Genomic DNA, 23667 nt, shown 5'->3' with positions numbered 1-23667 from the left:
CCTCAATTAGCCACAAAAATCCCTAGTTTGAAAGCAACTTTTCTTAAAGCTGTGCGGTGACATTTTCCCTACATTCCAGCCCCACCACGAAGGGCCAGCCCCATAGCAATTAGAGTTCGAGCCAATGAGCCCCTCGTATTTGAGTGACCACCTAGCTAGAGGCCTGCCCTGAGGTATATCCAATGAGGTTGCAGGGCGGGCCCAACAGCTCAGTGGATGCAGCGAGAAAGAGAGGGCAATGACGTGGTGCACATACTGTATGTGACATAGCACTTATGGCTCGTGGGCTCTACTTTTCAGACCTACTGGGCTATAAAGGGTTAGGGTGACAGTTTTGGTTCGTGGGCTCTACTTTTCAGACCTACTGGGCTATAAAAGGGTTAGGTTTAGGGTGACAGTACTTTTGGCTCGTGGGCTCTACTTTTCAGAACTACTGGGCTATAAAGTATACTAAAGTACTGGAGAATCTCTAATGAAATCAGAAAATCAACCGTTATCAACAACCTGTGTTGTGGGTTTACCCCTCTAGGGCAGCCTCCTTTTATCTTTACCATGCAGTAGTCCAGGCAGGGGAGATGTATGGACATCTGTCCCAAACATAGCCTGGTCCCAGATCTGTTAGTAGTTAGTTAGGCAAGACGACACAATGGTCACAGCGAGAACTACAGGAGTTGGCAAGACTGTACAAACCATGAAGATATTTCATAACCAGGCTTCCTAGATGAATGACCAGTAAACTCATTCTAGAACTGATTCTGTGTGTTCCAGTGCTTTGCTAGAACATTCAATGTGTACCAACAACAATGGTCTCTCTCTCTCTCCTCTGTACAATGGACAAACATCTGTTTTCCCTAGCCATCCCTCCACCCACAAAAAAAAGGTCACACCAATTCAAAGGATCATACAATTTCTGTTTTTTTGAAATGTATTTATTTACCAAAACTGAGCAGGAAGCAGACCAATATGAAGTGATAGATACATATAATAGATAGTGTGAACTTTGAACTGTTTAGAATCATTCTCTACCTCTACCCAGCCCTGTGCCATTAGTTGAAGGCTCTTTGAACCCATCACAAATTACACTCTGGTTCATGTCTACTGAACTATCCCAGTGTTGCGGAGTATTTCCACTACTTAAATTACAACTATCGTGTCTCCGCCAGTGAATTCTTTTCCAGTTTAAATTTGTGACCATTTTGAGGTACAATAACATATTTAATTCTGTGTGCACAGTATGACCCTCTGACGTCATGTAAACTAGTAGCAGCCACATACGAAGGAAGACAATGCTGCATGAAACTGTAGATGCACTATATTGGCACACAGTACAGTACCCATAGATTCAATAACTAAGAAACAAACAAACATCCCGTATGAACAAATACAGATATCATCCCTGTACGATGTATTTTTCATCATATGATACAAAATCCATCATACGCGGATGATTTCTGTATTTTTTTATATATAATCTTTTAAAAACGTGATCGTTGATAAGCAAAACATTTTTTAGGACTATGTCAACAGTGGACTAATGAAACGGATACCAAAAGATTAGTCTTTGGGTGGAGTTTTCCTTTAAAAGTGCCAGGATAAAGTACAAGCCCTAAACATGTGAAAAATGTTGACAAATATACCAGACTCAAGATGAGACTGGAGAGCCTAAAATGGTGGACACTTACCGATTTACCATGCAGATAAAAGTGTATATTTTAAGCAAAGATGCTGTCGGCGACCAAAAGGGACACTATTCCTTTTTATTAGGGTGTCATTTGGGACGTTTCTTAGATAAAAACACTAAACTCGATCAAACATCAACATACATGGACCACCAGTCAGTTACAAGGACAGAGGTCAACTTCGATTAAACCGCTCTGCTCAAAACGGCATAGTCAGGTAAACTCCTATGCGTGAAAATCGGCAGCATTGTCTTCAGACGACAGATGGCTTCGTTTTTCTAAAAAAAGGGGAACGCGTTGCCAAACTACCAAGTTGCAGACGGCCGTTCGGGCACGCAATCTGACGCAAGACACTCAAATCTGCCGTAAACTATAAATGACTCTACTGCACCCTATGTTCTCCAAATGAAGGACAATTATAAGTGAAAATCCCCGTTGTTGATAGGGCAGCAACCCCAGTTCAAAGGGAGATTGTGCCACTGCCTCTCGGACATTACAATTGTCCACATTTGGATTTAAAATAGTGAACTGTTCCAGCCAATACCATAGTAAAAGAGTGCCCTGCGGATGACGATGCTTCCCACGCCTCCCTCCTCTCTGTCCATCATGCTACTTAAGAGGTACCCAGCAGTCCCTGCTGTGCTCGAGCCAATCAGGTCACCCAGTCAGTTCCTCATCCTGGTGGGTTTCTCGGGGGCCTCCGCCCCCTCTTCGGGGGCCTGGGGACCAGAGAACGCATGGTGGTACAGATGCCCGTGATTGGCTGCAGCGTTATACAGCTTATACAGCGCCTGGAGAAATGAGAAGAGGGATCGTAACTGGCCGAGAAGAGGTGGCATTTAAATAAATCATCGTCTGAATGCTCAAGATCGTTGGTCCAGAATGTGTCTAGATACAGAAACAGTAGTTCCTAGGCAACATTTAGCCTTCTATAGAACCTGTGAACAACAGGAGAGGAAGAGGGTGCTTTTCAGACTAACCAATATTGGAATGCTCAAGATGGATAGAGTTATTGAAACATCCAGTAGGCCTATACCATAGAGATGGACTGATACATCCAGTAGGCCTATACCATAGAGATGGACTGATACATCCAGTAGGCCTATACCATAGAGATGGACTGATACATCCAGTAGGCCTATACCATAGAGATGGACTGATACATCCAATAGGCCTATACCATAGAGATGGACTGATACATCCAGTAGGCCTATACCATAGAGATGGACTGATACATCCAGTAGGCCTATACCATAGAGATGGACTGATACATCCAGTAGGCCTATACCATGGACTGATACATCCAGTAGGCCTATACCATAGAGATGGACTGATACATCCAGTAGGCCTATACCATAGATGGACTGATACATCCAATAGGCCTATACCATAGAGATGGACTGATACATCCAGTAGGCCTATACCATAGAGATGGACTGATACATCCAGTAGGCCTATACCATAGAGATGGACTGATACATCCAGTAGGCCTATACCATAGAGATGGACTAATACATCCAGTAGGCCTATACCATAGAGATGGACTGATACATCCAGTAGGCCTATACCATAGAGATGGACTGATACACATCCACCATAGGCCTATACCTATACCATAGAGATGGACTGAAACATCCAGTAGGCCTATACCATAGATTGACTAATACATCCAGTAGGCCTATACCATAGAGATGGACTGATACATCCAGTAGGCCTATACCATAGAGATGGACTGATACATCCAGTAGGCCTATACCATAGAGATGGACTGATACATCCAGTAGGCCTATACCATAGATGGACTGATACATCCAATAGGCCTATACCATAGAGATGGACTGATACATCCAGTAGGCCTATACCATAGAGATGGACTGATACATCCAGTAGGCCTATACCATAGAGATGGACTGATACATCCAATAGGCCTATACCATAGAGATGGACTGAAACATCCAGTAGGCCTATACCATAGAGATGGACTGAAACATCCAGTAGGCCTATACCATAGATGGACTAATACATCCAGTAGGCCTATACCATAGATGGACTGAAACATCCAGTAGGCCTATACCATAGATGGACTGATACAGTGCCTTGCGAAAGTATTCGGCCCCCTTGAACTTTGCGACCTTTTGCCACATTTATATAATTTTGCACGCCCAATTTTTCAGTTTTTGATTTGTTAAAAAAGTTTGAAATATCCAATAAATGTCGTTCCACTTCATGATTGTGTCCCACTTGTTGTTGATTCTTCAGAAAAAAATACAGTTTTATATATTTATGTCTGAAGCCTGAAATGTGGCAAAAGGTCGCAAAGTTCAAGGGGGCCGAATATTTTCGCAAGGCACTCTACATCCAGTAGACCTATACCATAGAGATGGATTGAAACATCCAGTAGGCCTATACCATAGAGATGGACTGATACATTCAGTGAGCCTATACCATAGAGTTGGAGAAGAAAGAGGACTTATCGTTGTATCTGTGCCATTATGGATAAACTAGTTCTATCCATCTGGAGTTCTCTTTTTATCTCTATGGACTAACGCTGACTGATTGAGAACACAACTCCCCACTCACCTCATTTGTGCTTCCCTGTTGCAAAACATAAAAAAACAAAAACACAGGTCTTAGACAAATTAAATGTAATATAAAATATTTACATGTTTGAAATGTTTTCTTCAGCTCAAACTCTTAAAAGACAACATGTTGCAATTATTTCCAGATTGTTCAACACAGTAAAATGTGTTGTATGTCGCCACCTAGTGGTTGAGATGCTCTATCACACTTACTTATACACAACATCTCCAGTTAAAACTGAGGATCCTTCTGGTTTAGGAGTCCATAAACATTGAATCACTTTATGGTACACACATCGATATGATAACGCACATTGTCATAGAGAGCATGTACCATGTCCATTTTAGGACATCCTCAGCCTCAAACCTTCCTTGAGTCATTCCTTTTCCTCCTTTGAGTCAATTCCTTCAAGAAGGAGTGAGATAACACAATGGATGTGGTGAGGTATGACACTGAGGATATCCTAAACATGGACACCGTACCCCTGGCTATACATTAAAATATAGAATAAAATACAAATTTGGAATTTGGGCATAGCCCAGGTGTGGGAACCTACCTGGTCCCAAAGTGCTCCAGCCACCTGGTCGATGACCTGGCCCAGCTCTCGGTACTCCCCTGAGTAGCGTATGTAGGCCCAGGTACACAGGGTGATCAATGTCAGTCCCAGAATCATATTACACACGCTGGCGATGATGTCAACCCCCACGAAGCCCGTGATCCCCGCCGCCACGTACATGATGAAGATCACCACGAACAGAGTGGCTGGGGTGCGAGCGGCGTGGAAGATGTTCTTGGAGTCGTTGTGCTTGATGTACTGGTTGAACACCTCGTCCACCTGGAACAGAGTTGGTTATATGGGGATTTACCACTGTGTTACTCTAGAAATAAGGGGGGGGGGGTGGTCTGATAAAGGAATTTATATGTTTAAAGTAAGGACTAAAGTATTCCACCCTGAAATCATATAATTGTATGAAATGTGTTAGAGTCATAATTTAATAATGTGTGTGACTAGGCCATTGTGTTACTATTTCGCAATATGAGCTGGGTATAGTTGAGATATTCAAGGCCAACTGAACTGTCAACTTGTGATCTCGGTAGGGGAGTAACTGTTAGGAATGGCTAGGCTTGCAGAAGATAATGAGAAACTATGTGTTAGTATTGTGAGGAAAATACAGCCCACCCAAAGAGAGGTGGAGTTTCTACTGATGTGTGTGTGTGATAAAAAGGATTGTGTTCTTATTTTGAAGTCAGAGTACTCTCTGAATAAAGTATTGATCTATTGCAGACTGGGACTTTGTCTAAATTATTCTATTAATCATGGCCTTACAACCTCTGGGAATTGGTCAAAGCTATAGTGATTGTTGAGTTATCATCATCGGGATTGAAAATTCTCGTGACAGGGTCCATTCAATCTGTTCTGAAGATCCGCGCTACAGCAGAATTCTAATTTAAAAAAGGTCATTTCCGATTGGCCGTAGTCTTTATTTTATTTACATATTAGACCTTTTATTTCAACAAGAAGTCAACATTGAGACAGAGGGTCTCATTTCCAGGTGAGCCCTGTGAAACACAATACACATAGACATACAATATCTACACATTTAAAACTACACATGTTGAAATACACACACACACACACACACAAAAAAAGTTACATTTCTCAGCTACTCGGTCCTCAAATACTCTAAACTACCGGTGCGACACCAGAACATCCCATTTTTATGAGATCTGTAGATTGTTCCAGAAGTGGGCCCACTTCAATACTAAAAGAATATTCTAATCATTCAATTAACAGATAAATCCCATTAACAGTATCTACACAATTCAGCGGAGACCTGAGGAACCTCAAGAGTTCAAACCATCCCTGTGAACGTGTTTGATAACTCGTGTATTTATACTTCAATAACGTCGTGGGGTGAAGTCGAAAGCTTGTGCTGAAGAGCTTTGTAAACAAAGAAGGAGTAATGAAGTGATCGACAGGACATTAATGAGAACCAGACAAACATTCCCATACAGGAAGCAGTGAGGAGTTAAAACTGTCACAAGTGATAAAAAAATGGCGTTATGGTTGACGGAATCCAGAAGTTTAAGATTAGTGGCTGCTGCATTCCAATTAATTATGTCACAATCGTAAAGAACTGGCAGGAAGGTTGACTTACAATCTGCTTCCTGCTGTTTAGGGAAGGATCTATTTCTATAGAATAAGCCTACCTTAACTCTCAGCTTCTTAACGAACTTAAAACATCAATTTATTGTCAATCCAGAAGCCCAGCCTGGTCAGCCGTAGGGGCAATAGCATACAAAACAGTGTCATCTGCATATTGATGACTGTTACAGGTTTTTGTATACAGACTCCGCCTTTAAAATGTCAAATCGCACTGTCAGCACAGCTCTTCAGCGCTACAGATTGAATCGAGCCCAGACGAAAAAGATAACTCTAGAGAATCTCCATTGAAAAATGCTTTATAGTCCAAGATAAGGCTTAATCTGTTTCCAGCAAACTGCCCCTGAATGTTTCCAGCAAACTGCCCCTGAATGTTTCCAGCAAACTGCCCCTGAATGTTTCCAGCAAACTGCCCCTGAATGTTTCCAGCAAACTGCCCCTGAATGTTTCCAGCAAACTGCCCCTGAATGTTTCCAGCAAACTGCCCCTGAATGTTTCCAGCAAACTGCCCCTGAATGTTTCCAGCAAACTGCCCCTGAATGTTTCCAGTGCCTATCCAAAGTCTACACCCATTTTCAAAATATTCCCCCTTTTGTTGGTTTACAGCCCGAAATAAAAATGCATTAAAATATATAATTTTTGTCATTGATCTACACATCCTGCCCGACAACTTCCAAGTGAAAAACATATTCAGATTTATTTATATCAATAAAAAACATAAACATAAATACCTTGGTTGGATAAGTGTCCACCCCCTTGTAATATTGTAATAGCAGTCCTAAATTAGCTTGGGTGTAACCAATCACCTTCACCAATCACCTTCACACACCAAGTGAATTACCATCCATCTATATTACATTTAAGTGATTTACATGATTTCAAGATATATTCAGCAGTTCCTGTAGGTTCACTTCTATTAGTGGGGAAGTTCTAATGGGAAACAGGGTTATAACATCTTGTTTGCTTGCTGACCGCCATAATACCAAAGAAGAAGGTTCCCTCTGCTGGGTAGTGAATTGCTAAGCAGACACTTCATCCATGAGCACCAAGGAGCGTTCAAAGGAATTCCAGGACAAAGTTGTGTTGAGTTAAGGCCAGGCTTTTATTTCCACGACTGGTCACAGTGTGCACGTGACGACAATGTCTGCCATGTGTAGTAGCGTGGGCAGAAGAAAGCCATTACTCAAGAAAGCCCACCTTGAATCCTGTTTGAAGGATGAAACAAAACAGTTTTACATTTTTTTAAAAACACTCAGGAGATTCTTTAGCTTTATGGCAAAAAGTTTAGTGGTCTGAAGAAACAAGAACTGAACCTTTTGGCCTAAATGCAAAGCGTCACGTTTGGCGCAAATCCAACATGGCACATCACTCAATGAACACCATCCCTACTGTGAAGCATGGTGGTGGCAACACCATGTTGTGGAGAAGTTTTTGATCAGGATAGAACATGAAATGAATTTAGCAATGTACATAAAAGTCCTTGAGGGAAAGCTGCAGCCCTCTCTGCGAGAAAGTTGAAACTGGGCCGGAAGTTCACCTTTCAGCCCAACTTTCATTGTTTCAGACAACGAAGCACACGGTCAAAGCGACAGTGGAGTGGCCAAGGAATAAATTACTTCGATATTGCGTGACTTGAAGATTGCTGTCCATCAACGCTCCGCCAGGAACTTGAACGAGCTTGAACAGTTTTGTTAAAGAACAAATGGTCAAAGGTGAGGAAAGTAGGTAGAGAGCTATCCCAACAACACGAACGGAAGACAGGGATTCAGATTCCACCTGTGACAGACAACCAAAGAGGGAATTTCCTATTGGTTTAATGGTTATAAGAAAGAGACTGGTTTCCCGAGCGAGAGACAGTCAGTTCAGATCCCACCTGTGCTTCCTGTGACATACCTCTCCCTCCAGCTGTAGCAGGTAGCGTCGGCTGAACTCCTCCCCTCCCATCTTCTTGACCCCCCGAAACACCTGGAGGGCTTCCTCTCTGATGTCACTGTGTCTGGCCTGGAGCTCTGCTGGGGCCAGGAAGGGCCGGTCCCCACCACACACCTGGGGAGAGAGGAGGAGGAATGGAGGGGAGAGAGGTTGAGGAGGAATGGAGGGGAGAGAGGTTGAGGAGGAATGGAGGGGAGAGAGGAGGAGGAATGGAGGGGAGAGAGGTTGAGGAGGAATGGAGGGGAGAGAGGTTGAGGAGGAATGGAGGGGAGAGAGGTTGAGGAGGAATGGAGGAGAGAGAGGTTGAGGAGGAATGGAGGGAGAGGGGGGGTTGAGGAGGAATGGGGGAGAGAGGTTGAGGAGGAATGGAGGGGACAGAGGTTGAGGAGGAATGGAGGGGAGAGGGGTTGAGGAGGAATGGAGGGGAGAGGGGTTGAGGAGGAATGGAGGGGAGAGGGGTTGAGGAGGAATGGAGGGGAGAGGGGTTGAGGAGGAATGGAGGGGAGAGACAACAAGGTTGAGGAGGAATGGAGGAGAGGGGTTGAGGAGGAATGGAGGGGAGCGAGGTTGAGGAGGAATGGAGGAACAGGGGTTGAGGAGGAATGGAGGGAGAGAGGTTGAGGAGGAATGGAGGAAGAGGGGTTGAGGAGGAATGGAGGGGAGAGAGGTTGAGGAGGAATGGAGGAGAGAGGTTGAGGAGGAAGTCTCAGGGAGCAAGGTTGAGGAGGAATGGAGGGGAGAGAGGTTGAGGAGGAATGGAGGGGAGAGAGGTTGAGGAGGAATGGAGGGGAGAGAGGTTGAGGAGGAATGGAGGGGAGAGAGGTTGAGGAGGAATGGAGGGAGAGAGGTTGAGGAGGAATGGAGGGGAGAGAGGTTGAGGAGGAATGGAGGGGAGAGAGGTTGAGGAGGAATGGAGAGAGAGAAGTTAAGGAGGAAAAAGAGGAGGAGGGGGGGGGATTGAGAATTCACTCATCGGGAGACTGACTATTGGTCGGGGGAGGGGTGGACAACAGCAAGTCTCAGGACAACAGCAAGTCTCAGGTAGGCAGCAAGTCTCAGGTAGGCAGCAAGTCTCAGGTAGGCAGCAAGTCTCAGGTAGGCAGCAAGTCTCAGGTAGGCAGCAAGTCTCAGGTAGGCAGCAAGTCTCAGGTCAACAGCAAGTCTCAGGTCAACAGCAAGTCTCAGGTCAACAGCAAGTCTCAGGTCAACAGCAAGTCTCAGGTCAACAGCAAGTCTCAGGTCAACAGCAAGTCTCAGGTCAACAGCAAGTCTCAGGTCAACAGTAGGTCTCAGGTCAACAGCAAGTCTCAGGTCAACAGCAAGTCTCAGGTCAACAGCAAGTCTCAGGTCAACAGCAAGTCTCAGGTCAACAGCAAGTCTCAGGTCAACAGTAGGTCTCAGGTCAACAGTAGGTCTCAGGTAGGTAGCAGCATTATAAATCGGAGATAAGCCCGGATAAGTCTGTAACAGAATACAGCCCTGCCTTGTCACCTGCTCCATCTTCTTGTTGTACAGGTCCCTGGCTGCGGCCACTGCTGCCAGGTTGTTGGCCTCTGCTGTGGCCTGAGGAACACCACACGGTTATATTCGTCAGGTAATAACGCATTATAATGATGGAAGAAAGATACAACACAAGACATCGGTACCTGCAGCATGGATTTTGGGTGTGGCAGCTCCTCCCCCTGGTAGATTTTGATGTATGCCTGGGTGGTGGTGGTGGGAGAGGGGAAATCATCATCAACAAACACCTACATTACTTAACAACAATTTCAATATCATTATTTTCACTGGCTAGTTGAAGCATTCACTCCATTGTGAATATCGGTTGATGCACATTGTTTAACCGTACCAAATTCCAGTAGCCTGGTCCCAGATCTGTTTGTGCTGTCTTGTTAACTTCTGACAATGACCAGAGGACTTACAAACAGATCTGGGACCAGGCTAAAAATCGAAGACCCCCCCCCAGGACCTTGAAGTACTCCAGCAGGCCTCTGCAGGTGATGTTGCTGCCGTTGATCTCCTTGACATCCAGGTTCTTGGGACTCAGCAGCCACGGGACCAGGATCTGCAGGTTGTTGATGAACTCACAGTCGATCTCTGCACACGGGTAGTGAGATTAGGAAAAGGGTAGGTATGTAACCATGTTGCCTGCCTCGAGCTGGGCTTGAACCAGCGACCCTTTGCATTAACCAAGTAGGAGGACTAAACAAAAACACACTTCCTGTCATGTGACAATTTCAGTCATGTTCCTGTAAAATGAAAATCGCATCAAAGGAACATTAACAATTCTTATTTACCTTTATTTAACTAGGCAAGTCAGTTAAGAACAAATTCTTATTTACAATGACGGCCTAGGAACAGTGGGTTAACTGCCTTGTTCAGGGGCAGAACGACAGATTTTTACCTTGTCAGCTCAGGGATTCGATCCAACAACCTTTCGGTTACTGGCACAACGCTTTAAGCACTAGGCGACCTGCCGCCTCAAACTATAGTGTGCTGTGTGCATTAAATTCATCAATGGGATTAGTCTGTTGTGTTTTGTTACCCCAAAGTGTGTTTAAATTCATCAATGGGATTAGTCTGTGGTGTTTAAATGCATCAATGGGATTGGTCTGTTGTTGTCACGACTCCTACCAAAGGTGGCTCCCCTTCCCGTTCGGGTGGCGCTCGGCGGTCGTCGTCACCGGCCTACGAGCTGCCACTGATCTTTTCCTCCCCCCTCCTTTTCTGTTTATTAGTTACACCAGTTCTTAATTCGGTTTATTAGTTGGGCTTTATTAGCCAGCCGGCCCACCTGCTGGGTGTGCGGGATTGTTTTATGTGTACTCTTTGTACACGCATGTATGTCACGGTTGTTAGTGTACGTGAGCTGTTTTTTGGGACTGTTTTTAATCCCCCTGTGTTTTGGGACTGTTTTTAATCCCCCTGTGTTTTGGGACTGTTTTTAATCCCCCTGTGTTTTGGGACTGTTTTTAATCCCCTGTGTTTTGGGACTGTTTTTAATCCCCCTGTGTTTTGGGACTATTTTTAATCCCCTGTGTTTTGGGGTATTTGTTTTTAGTGGTGTCTGTTTTCACCTGGTCGGTGTATAAAGAAGTAGCGCTACTCTGAACTCTGTCTTCTGCGTCTGACTCCTTCCTCCACTACGCCCCGGGCATTACAGTTGTGTTTAAATGCATCAATGGGATTAGTCTGTTGTGTTTAAATGCATCAATGGGATTAGTCTGTTGTGTTTAAATGCATCAATGGGATTAGTCTGTTGTGTTTAAATGCATCAATGGGATTAGTCTGTTGTGTTTAAATGCATCAATGGGATTAGTCTGTTGTGTGTTTTTTGTTTTATTTTTTAATCTTTTTTTTTACCCCTTTTTCTCCCCAATTTCGTGGTATCCAATTGTTAGTAGCTACTATCTTGTCTCATCACTACAACTCCCGTACGGGCTCGGGAGAGACGAAGGTTGAAAGTCATGCGTCCTCCGATACACAACCCAACCAAGCCGCACTGCTTCTTAACACAGCGCCATCCAACCCGGAAGCCAGCCGCACCAATGTGTCGGAGGAAACACCGTGCACCTGGCAACCTTGGTTTGCGTGCACTGCGCCCGTCCCGCCACAGGAGGCGCTGGTGCGCGATGAGACAAGGACATCCTTAACCCGGACGACGCTAGGCCAATTGTGCGTCGCCCCACGGACCTCCTGGTCGCGGCCGGTTACGACAGAGCCTGGGCGCGAACCCAGAGTCTCTGATGGCACAGCTGGCGCTACAGTACAGCGCCCTTTGTTGTGGAAATAATCAGAATTTGTTGGTAACATAGGTAAGATGTTTTATATTCATCAAATGTTTGTAAGTTACTTCTCATCAGAATGGTATTTTTGTATAATACTGTGGCGGGGTTGCAGTATCTGTTCTCTGTCAAGACTAAGTTGCTTGGGCCGGAGAGAGGTGAGAGGTCAAAGTGTCATCATGTGTAAACATATCTTTTGCTCCACTGTGTGTGTGCCAGTCACTCCCTACTTTTCCCATCGGGGAAAAGGAGGATGGCAGTGTCTGGAATCATTCTCATGCTCCCTTTTATCTTAACCTATAGCCTCACTCTCCTCTCTGTGAGCTTGTCCAGGATTGGTTGTTTTTAGAATTGGTTGTATCTAAATGACAATTTGATATATGCCTGTTGATATGGAGGATTGGTTTATGGTTCTGAGTTTGAGAAAGGAGACAAAGCTGAACAATGAATTATGACGAGGCTGTCTTATCCTGTGTATCTTTGCTATAAAGGATCCCATTTGCCATTATGTTGGGACTCTCAACTTTTCATTAGAGATACTGAAATGTTGAAAGTCAAAATGCTATAGAGCTCATATAATTAAAGATGGACTTTGATAACTAACTCTGACTTGTGTGTGTGGTTTGCTCCCATGATTTGGTAAATAGAGGAAATTTCCATGACACCTTAACCACTGCGCCACCCGGGAGGCCACTGTTGTGTTTGTTTTAAGACCACCAAAGATGACAAAATATGTATTGTACCTTTGAGTCTGCCGTCGAAGTTGGGGTTGGTGGCCACTTTGAGTCCGGGGTGGGGCATCAGGAAGCAGGAGATGTTGGTGAAGCAGGAGTGGATGTGTTTACGAACGTTCTGCAGCTCCTCATGTTGGTTCTCTGAGATCTACAACACAGAACCACAGACACCAACACAGACACAAACAGTCAACCACAGACACACAACCACATAACCACAGACACAAACACAAGCTCAGTTGGTAACAGAATACTGCTACCACATCCAAGGTCATGGGTTCAATTCCTGCAGAGGATTAGAGGGATCTGTATGTTTGTTTGGATTAAAGTGTCTTCTTATATTACTATTGTCATTATCATCATCATTGTTATTATAATCGTTATTAATTGTATTATCATTATTATTATAATAATCATCTTTATTTATTATGATCATCATCATAATCATGATTATCATCATTATTATCATTATTATTGTCATCATTACCATTATTTTCATCATTATTATCATTTATCATTATTATCATTTATCATTATCATTATCATTATTATCGGTATCATCAGTATCATTATTGTCCGTATCATTAACGATATTATCATCATTACCATTATTATCATTATCATTATTGTCATGATCGGTATTATCAGTATCATTATTATAACGAACATGATCATGTCACATAAATAGCAGCCTTTTAGTTTCTGGTAACGCCACTGTGTTAATATAACTCTTGTTGTTGTTATCTTTATGTGAACCACTATAATCATTGTTCATCGGTGACCTCTGACCTTGAGTCTTTTCTCCAGGAACTTCATGCCTCCTTCCTGCCCGTAGCCGAACTCGTAGGGAAAACTCCAATCCCGGACCAGGAATATCATGGACTGGAACAATACAGACATGGCTTCACTAAGTTACGGTGCAGTGGCAAAGCATTAGCAAGAACAGTCTCTGACAGCAAGAAGCTACCAAAGTCAATAGGACCTAAAGAATTCCTGCTCTGGTGAATCAGCCTTGTTAAACCAGCCTGAGGTAAACCAGCCTGAGGTAAACCAGCCTTCTGGTAAACTGAACCATCTTGTTAAACCGGCCTGAGGTAAACCGGCCTGAGGTAAACCGGCCTGAGGTAAACCGGCCTGAGGTAAACCGGCCTGAGGTAAACCGGCCTGAGGTAAACCGGCCTGAGGTAAACCGGCCTGAGGTAAACCGGCCTGAGGTAAACCGGCCTGAGGTAAACCGGCCTGAGGTAAACCAGCCTGAGGTAAACCAGCCTGAGGTAAACCAGCCTGAGGTAAACCAGCCTGAGGTAAACCAGCCTGAGGTAAACTGAACCATCTTGTTAAACCGGCCTGAGGTAAACCGGCCTTCTGGTAAACTGAACCATCTTGTTAAACCGGCCTGAGGTAAACCGGCCTGAGGTAAACCGGCCTGAGGTAAACCAGCCTGAGGTAAACCGGCCTGAGGTAAACCGGCCTGAGGTAAACCAGGCTTCTGGTAAGCTGAACCATCTTGTTAAACCAGCCTTCTGGTAAACTGAACCATCTTGTTAAACCAGCCTTCTGGTAAACTGAACCATCTTGTTAAACCAGCCTTCTGGTAAACTGAATCAGCCTCGGTAAACCACCCTGATCTCGCGAGCTCACATTCTGTTTCACCAACGTCAGCACAGTGGTCAGTCTGGATGCACAAGCCTGTAAAACTGAATAACAGGAAGGAGAGAACGTCCTACCTGGAATGGTTTAAGGAATGTTTCCTCCATAGCGAGTCGGCCATACTCAGTGAAGAGCTACAAAACAACACAAAGAGAGAGGAGAAGAAAGAGAACAACAACAACAACAAAAATCAACATTGATCACAATCGGGAGTTTTAAATGGGTTAAAGAAAAACAGCTAATTTTTAGAGTCGTAGTCTATCTGAATGTCTCCACAGGGAAAGACCTCAGTGATATTGTAGGTGATGTAATCTCGACTGTACCTGCAAGTGTTGAAGATCATCCTCCTGGACATTCTGGGAGATGTTGTACACCTGCGAAACGACATTCAACTTTTCTACTCCAACATGTTTTTGGCCACAGAAGAAGATCTACCGTTGTCGAGGTCTCTAAACAATGTCATTATTCATGTTCAAAGACAGTGGCTTTGGCCCCTAACGACCCCCACTATCTGTTAAGACAAGTGGGGGTCGTTAGGGGCCAAAGCCATTGTATCTGTTAAAGACAAGTGGGGTCATTAGGGGCCAAAGCCACTGTATCTTTTAAGACAGTGGGGTCGTTAGGGGCCAAAGCCACTGTATCTGTTAAAGACAAGTGGGGTCGTTAGGGGCCAAAGCCACTGTATCTGTTAAAGACAGTGGGGTCGTTAGGGGCCAAAGCCACTGTATCTGTTAAAGACAGTGGGGTCGTTAGGGGCCAAAGCCACTGTATCTGTTAAAGACAGTGGGGTCATTAGGGGCCAAATCACTGTATCTGTTAAGACAAGTGGGGGTCGTTAGGGGCCAAAGCCACTGTATCTTTTAAGACAGTGGGGTAGTTAGGGGCCAAAGCCACTGTATCTGTTAAGACAAGTGGGGGTCGTTAGGGGCCAAAGCCACTGTATCTTTTAAGACAGTGGGGTCGTTAGGGGCCAAAGCCACTGTATCTGTTAAAGACAGTGGGGTCATTAGGGGCCAAAGCCACTGTATCTGTTAAAGACAGTGGGGTCATTAGGGGCCAAAGCCACTGTATCTGTTAAAGACAGTGGGGTCATTAGGGGCCAAAGCCACTGTATCTGTTAAGACAAGTGGGGGTCGTTAGGGGCCAAAGCCACTGTATCTGTTAAGACAGTGGGGTCTTTAGGGGCCAAAGCCACTGTATCTGTTAAGACAAGTGGGGGTCGTTAGGGGCCAAAGTCACTGTATCTGTTAAGACAAGTGGGGGTCGTTAGGGGCCAAAGCCACTGTATCTTTAAAGACAGTGGGGGTCGTTAGGGGCCAAAGCCACTGTATCTGTTAAGACAAGTGGGGGTCGTTAGGGGCCAAAGCCACTGTATCTGTTAAGACAGTGGGGTCGTTAGGGGCCAAAGCCACTGTTTTGTACCTGCATGGAGCTGATCATAGTGCTAAGTGCAAACACAGTAGCTGAATCCCTCAACGTTGACTGACTGTCGAACGTTCCCTGGGTGTCCATCAGTAGAACAGCCACCTGAGGGATGAGACAGGAGAACGGAACTCTTCATCAGTGTTAATGACATTACAGTTTAACTGGAGAGACAAAACTGAAAATTAACAAGTTGATTTCCTGCCATTCTACACATTTTGTCATGAGGTGGAGAGAAATATTTGCATAATTACTACAGGTTAAGATAGCTGGCCGCTAGATTAATTCACCAATCAAAAACATGTTGATACGAGCTAATTAAGTGACTGACATAACGAGAGAAAACCTGCTGATGCCCAACCACATTTAGAAATTACACCTGGTGGTTATAACTCACAACAGTAAGTTGTGACCCCGACTGAGTTCTGCTGAGTGTGCTCATCCCTGATCTAACTGTAGTCGTTATACAGAATCTAGCCATGGGGCTCTGAGTCAAAAGCAGTGCACTATGTTGGGATTAGGGTCTAAAGGAGTGCACTATGTTGGGGTTAGGGTCTAAAGTAGCGCACTATGTTGGGGTTAGGGTCTAAAGTAGTGCACTATGTTGGGGTTAGGGTCTAAAGTAGCGCACTATGTTGGGAATAGGGTCTAAAGGAGTGCACTATGTTGGGATTAGGGTCTAATGTAGTGCACTATGTTGGGATTAGGGTCTAAAGTAGTGCACTATGTTGGGATTAGGGTCTAAAGTAGTGCACTATGTAGGGTTTACGGTCTAAAGTAGTGGACTATGTAGGGATTAGGGTCTAAAGTAGTGCACTATGTAGGGATTAGGGTCTAAAGTAGTGCACTATGTAGGGATTAGGGTCTAAAGTAGTGCACTATGTAGGGATTAGGGTCTAAAGTAGTGCACTATGTAGGGATTAGGGTCTAAAGTAGTGCACTATGTAGGGATTAGGGTCTAAAGTAGTGCACTATGTAGGGAATAGGGTCTAAAGTAGTGGACTATGTAGGGAATAGGGTCTAAAGTAGTGCACTATGTAGGAAATAGGGGCCCATTTGGGACGCACACCCTTGAATACAGGTCAAAGGTGAGGATCTGATACCTTGCGTCCATCTGGCTTGTCCACCAGGAACACTTCGCTCCAGATCTGAATGCCGGTGGTCTCCCTCTCAGATCCACCCCTCCAGGAGAACCCAGTCAGAGGCTCCTCTGCCTCCCCAAGCCACTCCTCAGACGCCTGGGGACCATTAGATTAGACACAGACTAATTCAGGAGACAAATACAACACAGATCGAAGCTTCTTGGACCAATCCTGCTGCTACCATATTAGTCACAAACTTTACAACAGTAAGGAGTATCATAACCTGAATCATCACATTATGTCAATGCAGCAAGAGTGACGCAACGTTTAATTACAGACCATCTCTTACAGGCTGAGGTCACAGCCGGGTCAAGAGATATGAACACAAGACAATCCCAAAAGCCAGGTGTGACTGGCGTCATTTAACAGTGTTGCTTCCTTCCTCTGGACCTCTGTCTCACAAACAAGAAAGTGACCTTCCTAATATCTTAGCCAACTTCGCCACTAAAAAGATAGCATTTCGGCAGCACGGATGGAGTCATTTCAAGCGGAGTAGTGAGGTTACCAATCGCCATTATCTACACAAGCATGACCTTTGAACTCACCTGGCTGTACATGTAACGCAGCATGAAGTCCATGAGGAAGGACTTGCCCTTGCGGAACGCCCCGGCCACAGATATGGCCACCACTTCCCTGTTGTGGACCTCTTCGGCCAATAGGATCCGACTCAGCGCCACCTCGTCCAACTCAAAGGTGTGGTCGTCCTTGACAACAAGCACCTGGATGGGCCGCGCCCTTCCGTCGGGCTCCTCCTCCTCTGAGCTCCAGTCGTAGGTGGCTTTGTCTGTGAAGGACCCTGTCACATGACAAGGGAGGTACAAATTTAAAAAATGTTGCACATCCCATAATTCTCTCAAGTACGTCTGAAATAGCCCCCAAATTTCCTATGTAGTGAATAGTATAGTGTACTTTTGACCAGAGATCTAAGAGCCCTATATAGTGCACTACTCTATGGGTCCCGTTCAAAAGTAGTGCACTAAATAGGGAATAGGGTGTCATTAACCCTCAGGGGTTAAAGGGAAAATGGAGACAGACTTAACGTCCAATATCCAGAGGGAGGAGGAATAAACTGCAGAAAGATGATGTCATCAAAGCGCACCATTTTTGTTTGTTTGTTTTGAATTGAATTAAAATCTGGATGTGTCGATAACTTTTTCGTAATGGCAAGTAGTGTTAAAGGCTTGTTAATACCATAACGGCTATCTTCCCCCCTTGGTTAACAGATCACCCCCCCAGTGGTTAACAGATCGGTATCATCTGCTATCCCTCCCCCCAGTGGTTAACAGATCGGTATCATCTGCCATCTCCCCCCCGGTGGTTAACAGATCGGTATCATCTGCTATCCCTCCCCCCCCAGTGGTTAACAGATCGGTATCATCTGCCATCTCCCCCCCCCCCCCCCCCCGGTGGTTAACGGATCGGTATCATCTGCTATCTCCCCCCCGGTGGTTAACAGATCAGTATCATCTGCCATCTCCCCCCCCCCGGTGGTTAACAGATCAGTATCATCTGCCATCTCCCCCCCGGTGGTTAACAGATCAGTATCATCTGCCATCTCCCCCCCGGTGGTTAACAGATCAGTATCATCTGCCATCTCCCCCCTGGTGGTTAACAGATCGGTATCATCTACTATCTCCCCCTGGTGGTTAACAGATCGGTATCATCTACTATCTGGTATCCCCCGGTGGTTAACAGATCAGTATCATCTGCCATCTCCCCCCCGGTGGTTAACAGATCGGTATCATCTGCCATCTCCCCTATCTCATCCCTCCCCGGTGGTTAACAGATCGGTATCAACTACTATCTCCCCCCCCCGGTGGTTAACAGATCAGTATCATCTGCCATCTCCCCCCCCGGTGGTTAACAGATCAGTATCATCTGCCATCTCCCCCCCCCGGTGGTTAACAGATCAGTATCATCTGCCATCTCCCCGGTGGTTAACCAGTATCCCTCCCCGGTGGTTAACAGATCAGTATCATCTGCCATCTCCCCCCCGGTGGTTAACAGATCAGTATCATCTGCCATCTCCCCCCGGTGGTTAACAGATCAGTATCATCTGCTATCTCCCCCCCGGTGGTTAACAGATCAGTATCATCTGCCATCTCCCCCCCCCCCCGGTGGTTAACAGATCAGTATCATCTGCCATCTCCCCCCCGGTGGTTAACAGATCAGTATCATCTGCCATCTCCCCCCCCCGGTGGTTAACAGATCAGTATCATCTGCCATCTCCCCCCCTGGTGGTTAACAGATCAGTATCATCTGGCAGATATATCATCTGCTATCTCCCCCCCCGGTGGTTAACAGATCAGTATCATCTGCCCCCCGTGGTTAACAGATCAGTATCACCCCCCCCGGTGGTTAACAGATCAGTATCATCCCCCCCGTGGTTAACAGATCAGTATCATCCCCCCGTGGTTAACAGATCAGTATCACCCCCCCCCCCGGTGGTTAACAGATCAGTATCATCTGGTTAACAGATCATCTCCTCCCCCCGTGGTTAACAGATCAGTATCATCCCCCCCGTGGTTAACAGATCAGTATCACCCCCCCCGTGGTTAACAGATCAGTATCATCATCCCCCCTGGTGGTTAACAGATCAGTATCATCCCCCCGTGGTTAACAGATCAGTATATCCCCCCCCCCGTGGTTAACAGATCAGTATCATCCCCCGGTGGTTAACAGATCGGTATCATCTGCTATCTCCCCCCGTGGTTAACAGATCAGTATCACCCCCCCCCCCGTGGTTAACAGATCAGTATCATCTGCCCTCCCCCCCCCCCGGTGGTTAACAGATCAGTATCATCTGCCATCTCCCCCCGGTGGTTAACAGATCAGTATCATCTGCCATCTCCCCCCCCCCGGTGGTTAACAGATCAGTATCATCTCATCCCCCCGGTGGTTAACAGATCAGTATCATCTGCCATCTCCCCCCCCCGGTGGTTAACAGATCAGTATCATCTGCCATCCCCCCCCTGGTGGTTAACAGATCAGTATCATCTGCCATCCCCCGGTGGTTAACAGATCAGTATCATCTGCCATCCCCCCCGGTGGTTAACAGATCAGTATCATCTGCCATCTCCCCCCCCGGTGGTTAACAGATCAGTATCATCTGCCCTCCCCCGGTGGTTAACAGATCAGTATCATCTGCCATCTCCCCCCCGGTGGTGGTTAACAGATCAGTATCATCTGCCTCCCCCCCGGTGGTTAACAGATCAGTATCATCTGCCATCTCCCCCCCGTGGTTAACAGATCAGTATCTGCCATCCCCCGTGGTTAACAGATCAGTATCATCCCCCCCGTGGTTAACAGATCAGTATCATTCCCCCCCCCCCGTGGTTAACAGATCAGTATCTTCCCCCCCCCGTGGTTAACAGATCAGTATCCCCCCCCCGTGGTTAACAGATCAGTATCATCCCCCCCCCGTGGTTAACAGATCAGTATCACCCCCCGTGGTTAACAGATCCCCCCCGTGGTTAACAGATCAGTATCATCCCCCCCCTGGTGGTTAACGGATCAGTATCATCCCCCCCCCGGTGGTTAACAGATCAGTATCATCCCCCCCCCCCCGTGGTTAACAGATCAGTATCATCTCATCACAAATAAAAATCTGCATCCCAAATGGCACCCTATTCCATATATAGAGTGGGCCCTGGTCAAAAGTAGTGCACTATGTAGGGAATAGAGTGCCATTTGAGACATGCATACTGTAGCTGAGCGAGACGTTAAATCCAGTAATGATTCAAGTTAAGCATTGGTTCAGAACAGAGGATGTGGTTTGAGAGAGAGTGAGAGACAGAGAGACAGACAGAGAGACAGAGAGAGAGACATAGATACAGACAGACAGAGAGAGACAGACACAGAGAGACAGAGAGACAGATTGAGACAGACAGACAGATTGAGACAGACAGACAGATTGAGAAAGACAGACAGACAGATTGAGAGAGACAGACAGACAGATTGAGAGAGACAGACAGACAGACAGACAGATTGAGAGAGAGACAGACAGACAGACAGACAGATTGAGAGAGAGAGACAGACAGACAGATTGAGAGAGAGACAGACAGACAGACAGATTGAGAGAGAGAGACAGACAGACAGATTGAGAGAGAGAGACAGACAGACAGACAGATTGAGAGAGAGACAGACAGACAGATTGAGAGAGAGAGACAGACAGACAGATTGAGAGAGACAGACAGACAGACAGACAGACAGATTGAGAGAGAGAGACAGACAGACAGATTGAGAGAGACAGACAGAGAGAGAGAGACAGACAGACAGACAGATTGAGAGAGACAGACAGACAGACAGACAGAGAGACAGAGAGACAGACAGACAGAGAGAGAGAGAGACAGACAGACAGACAGATTGAGAGAGAGAGACAGACAGACAACAGACAGACAGACAGAGACAGACAGACAGACAGACAGACAGACAGACAGAGAGACAGAGAGACAGAGAGAGACAGACAGAGAGACAGAGACAGATTGAGAGACAGATTGAGAGAGACAGACAGACAGACAGACAGACAGACAGACAGACAGACAGACAGACAGACAGACAGACAGACAGACAGACAGACAGACAGACAGACAGACAGAGAGACAGATTGAGAGAGACAGACAGACAGACAGACAGACAGACAGACAGACAGAGAGACAGAGAGACAGAGAGACAGAGAGCTTTCCTTTCCAGGAAGGCAGTGACTCAGTCTGCCTCTTCACAGTCTCCAGAGGCCTAATGGCTGTGTAGGCCGCAAAATCCTAGCTCGTCTGCTAACAAGGAGAAGACTGAGGAGCACACAGTCACGATATAGTGGAATCATTTTCTCCCCTTGAAGTAATGTGTTGTGTTCGCAGGCTGTTAACACAGAAGAGTTGATAGATGGAACGGCCTACTGTCTAAAAATATATCTTATCACCCACAACACTCCAAGCTCTTTCTCTGCATTTGTATAAGAGGACATAATAATAATAATAATAAACATAGCATTAACTCTTTAATACAAGAACAGACTAATACTGTAGGTGATAAAGGAAGAGACCATTTTGGGGCATTTAAAACAGAATACAGAACACAGTTAATCATGTAAAACAGTCCTGTCATCCTATGTTTCTCTGGTCTGGACTGGGGGCATTTATTTATTCTCACAAAAAAAAAAAATAAAGCAAAGCCTGTCCTAAAATAACAGGTTAAATTCTCATCCCAAATGGCACACTATTATGTAGTGCACTATATAGGGAATAGAGTGTCATTTGAGACATACCCTTGGTCAAAAGTAGTGCACTATATAGGGAATAGGGTGTCATTTGGGACACAATTCCCAACTTCCAAACTAGCTGCTCCTTGACTCCTGCTACAGAGCAGCTTCAGACATCAGCAGAGTCGAGGTCTACTCCGTACATGTACTGGGCCAATGCTCATTGCTGCTCAACTCTCTTTAAATAATAGAACGACAACATTCGACGTCACTCCATATCTTCCAACCCAGTCATTCTAGCTATCACAATAGGCTACCTTATGTTAAATGCACGACGGCTCTTAGTATAGACGATATAGCAGGGTTCAGTTGACCGTCTATGGCTCTTAGTATGTCTTATGATGACGGCGTTAAAACAAGATCGTTTTAACAATGTGATAATAGACCCAAATGGCATGGCACAATTGGTGTTTATCAAACAGATATGAGATGAACACCAATCAGAAACCAGAGACATACATACAGTAGCTGAGTGAAATGTAATGCTAAGGATGATGCCATCTGTTTGCCTCAGGTCCACCCATACCCCCTATAGCCGCCCCGCCTTGACAGGTATTTGTGTAAGGGCCTAGTCCTGTAAATCAAATCTCTCTTAACACTGGTTCATTCTAGCGTTGTGTTTTTATTGCCGTCGTTCGTTGATCTGTGCGGTAATCATTCTCAAGGGTGCGGGAATTGGGATGCTCAGACAGACGCTCCACTGGCCTGTAGACTAAAGTGAATAGAATAGACGCTTGGCCTGGGTTTATATTAGTTGATCAGCTGAACGGGGCTTGGTTTGGGTCTGGTCCAGGCCAGCGTTTTTGCGATTGTTGAGCATTCAATAAATGTAATGGTTTGTTCTGACAACAGCACGCAAATTACAACGCCTGCCCCATCATTATTCATGCACATTGCTGCATTGTGCAGCATTGCTGAGACTCTCCCATAGCCTGGGCTACATTAAATAGGCTAAATAGCGCACCTCTTTTTTCCCCCTTCTTTTTTTAATGTGCGTCTCCAAGAGGACAAATTTAGTCATCTTCATAATGATTAACCACTCACCCCAGCTGTCTCTGTCTTTACGGTTTCTCGCCATGTCTTTCTGTTTGGACTGTACGTGAGAACCTACGCGGCTGTCATGTAGACACGGGAACTAAAGGGAGGACCTCTTCCAAACCGACACCGAGGAGGATGCTCATAGAAGAGAGGACGCTGAAGCCGAAGGGGAGTTGGGTGTGCAGTATTTCTATAAATTGCTGGGAGGGGAGGGGAGGGGAGGGGAGGGTGCTGTTTCTCGTGTTGTTTTTTTCTGCACGTTTTGTGGTGCTTGTTTACATCGT

General features: G+C 45.6%; 1 protein-coding gene across 2 annotated transcripts; it reads right to left on the bottom strand.

The window, feature by feature from the left end:
• Positions 1-907: 907 nt before the first annotated feature.
• LOC135525489 (atlastin-1-like) lies at positions 908-23556 on the bottom strand. 2 transcript variants are annotated; one of them, XM_064953160.1, is made up of 15 exons: positions 23390-23556; positions 17634-17884; positions 17050-17184; positions 15947-16051; positions 14848-14898; positions 14602-14658; positions 13664-13756; positions 12884-13022; positions 10325-10452; positions 10002-10058; positions 9847-9918; positions 8317-8469; positions 4816-5094; positions 4260-4274; positions 908-2470 (listed from the first exon to the last, which is right to left on the bottom strand). In XM_064953160.1, the coding sequence occupies exons 1-15, from the start codon at positions 23421-23423 to the stop codon at positions 2345-2347; spliced, it is 1695 nt and encodes a 564-aa protein (XP_064809232.1). In that variant the 5' UTR covers positions 23424-23556; the 3' UTR covers positions 908-2344. The 2 variants fall into 2 exon arrangements, with proteins under 2 accessions (XP_064809232.1, XP_064809233.1); XM_064953161.1 differs by lacking the exons at positions 908-2470; positions 4260-4274; positions 4816-5094 and adding an exon at positions 6850-7628.
• Positions 23557-23667: the final 111 nt, after the last annotated feature.

The sequence above is a fragment of the Oncorhynchus masou genome, chromosome 32, assembly GCF_036934945.1.
Source record: "Oncorhynchus masou masou isolate Uvic2021 chromosome 32, UVic_Omas_1.1, whole genome shotgun sequence".
In the NCBI taxonomy this organism is placed as follows: Eukaryota; Metazoa; Chordata; class Actinopteri; order Salmoniformes; family Salmonidae; genus Oncorhynchus; species Oncorhynchus masou.
The sequence above is the reverse complement of the archived record's forward strand: the minus strand, read 5'-3'. Positions and strand labels throughout refer to the sequence as shown.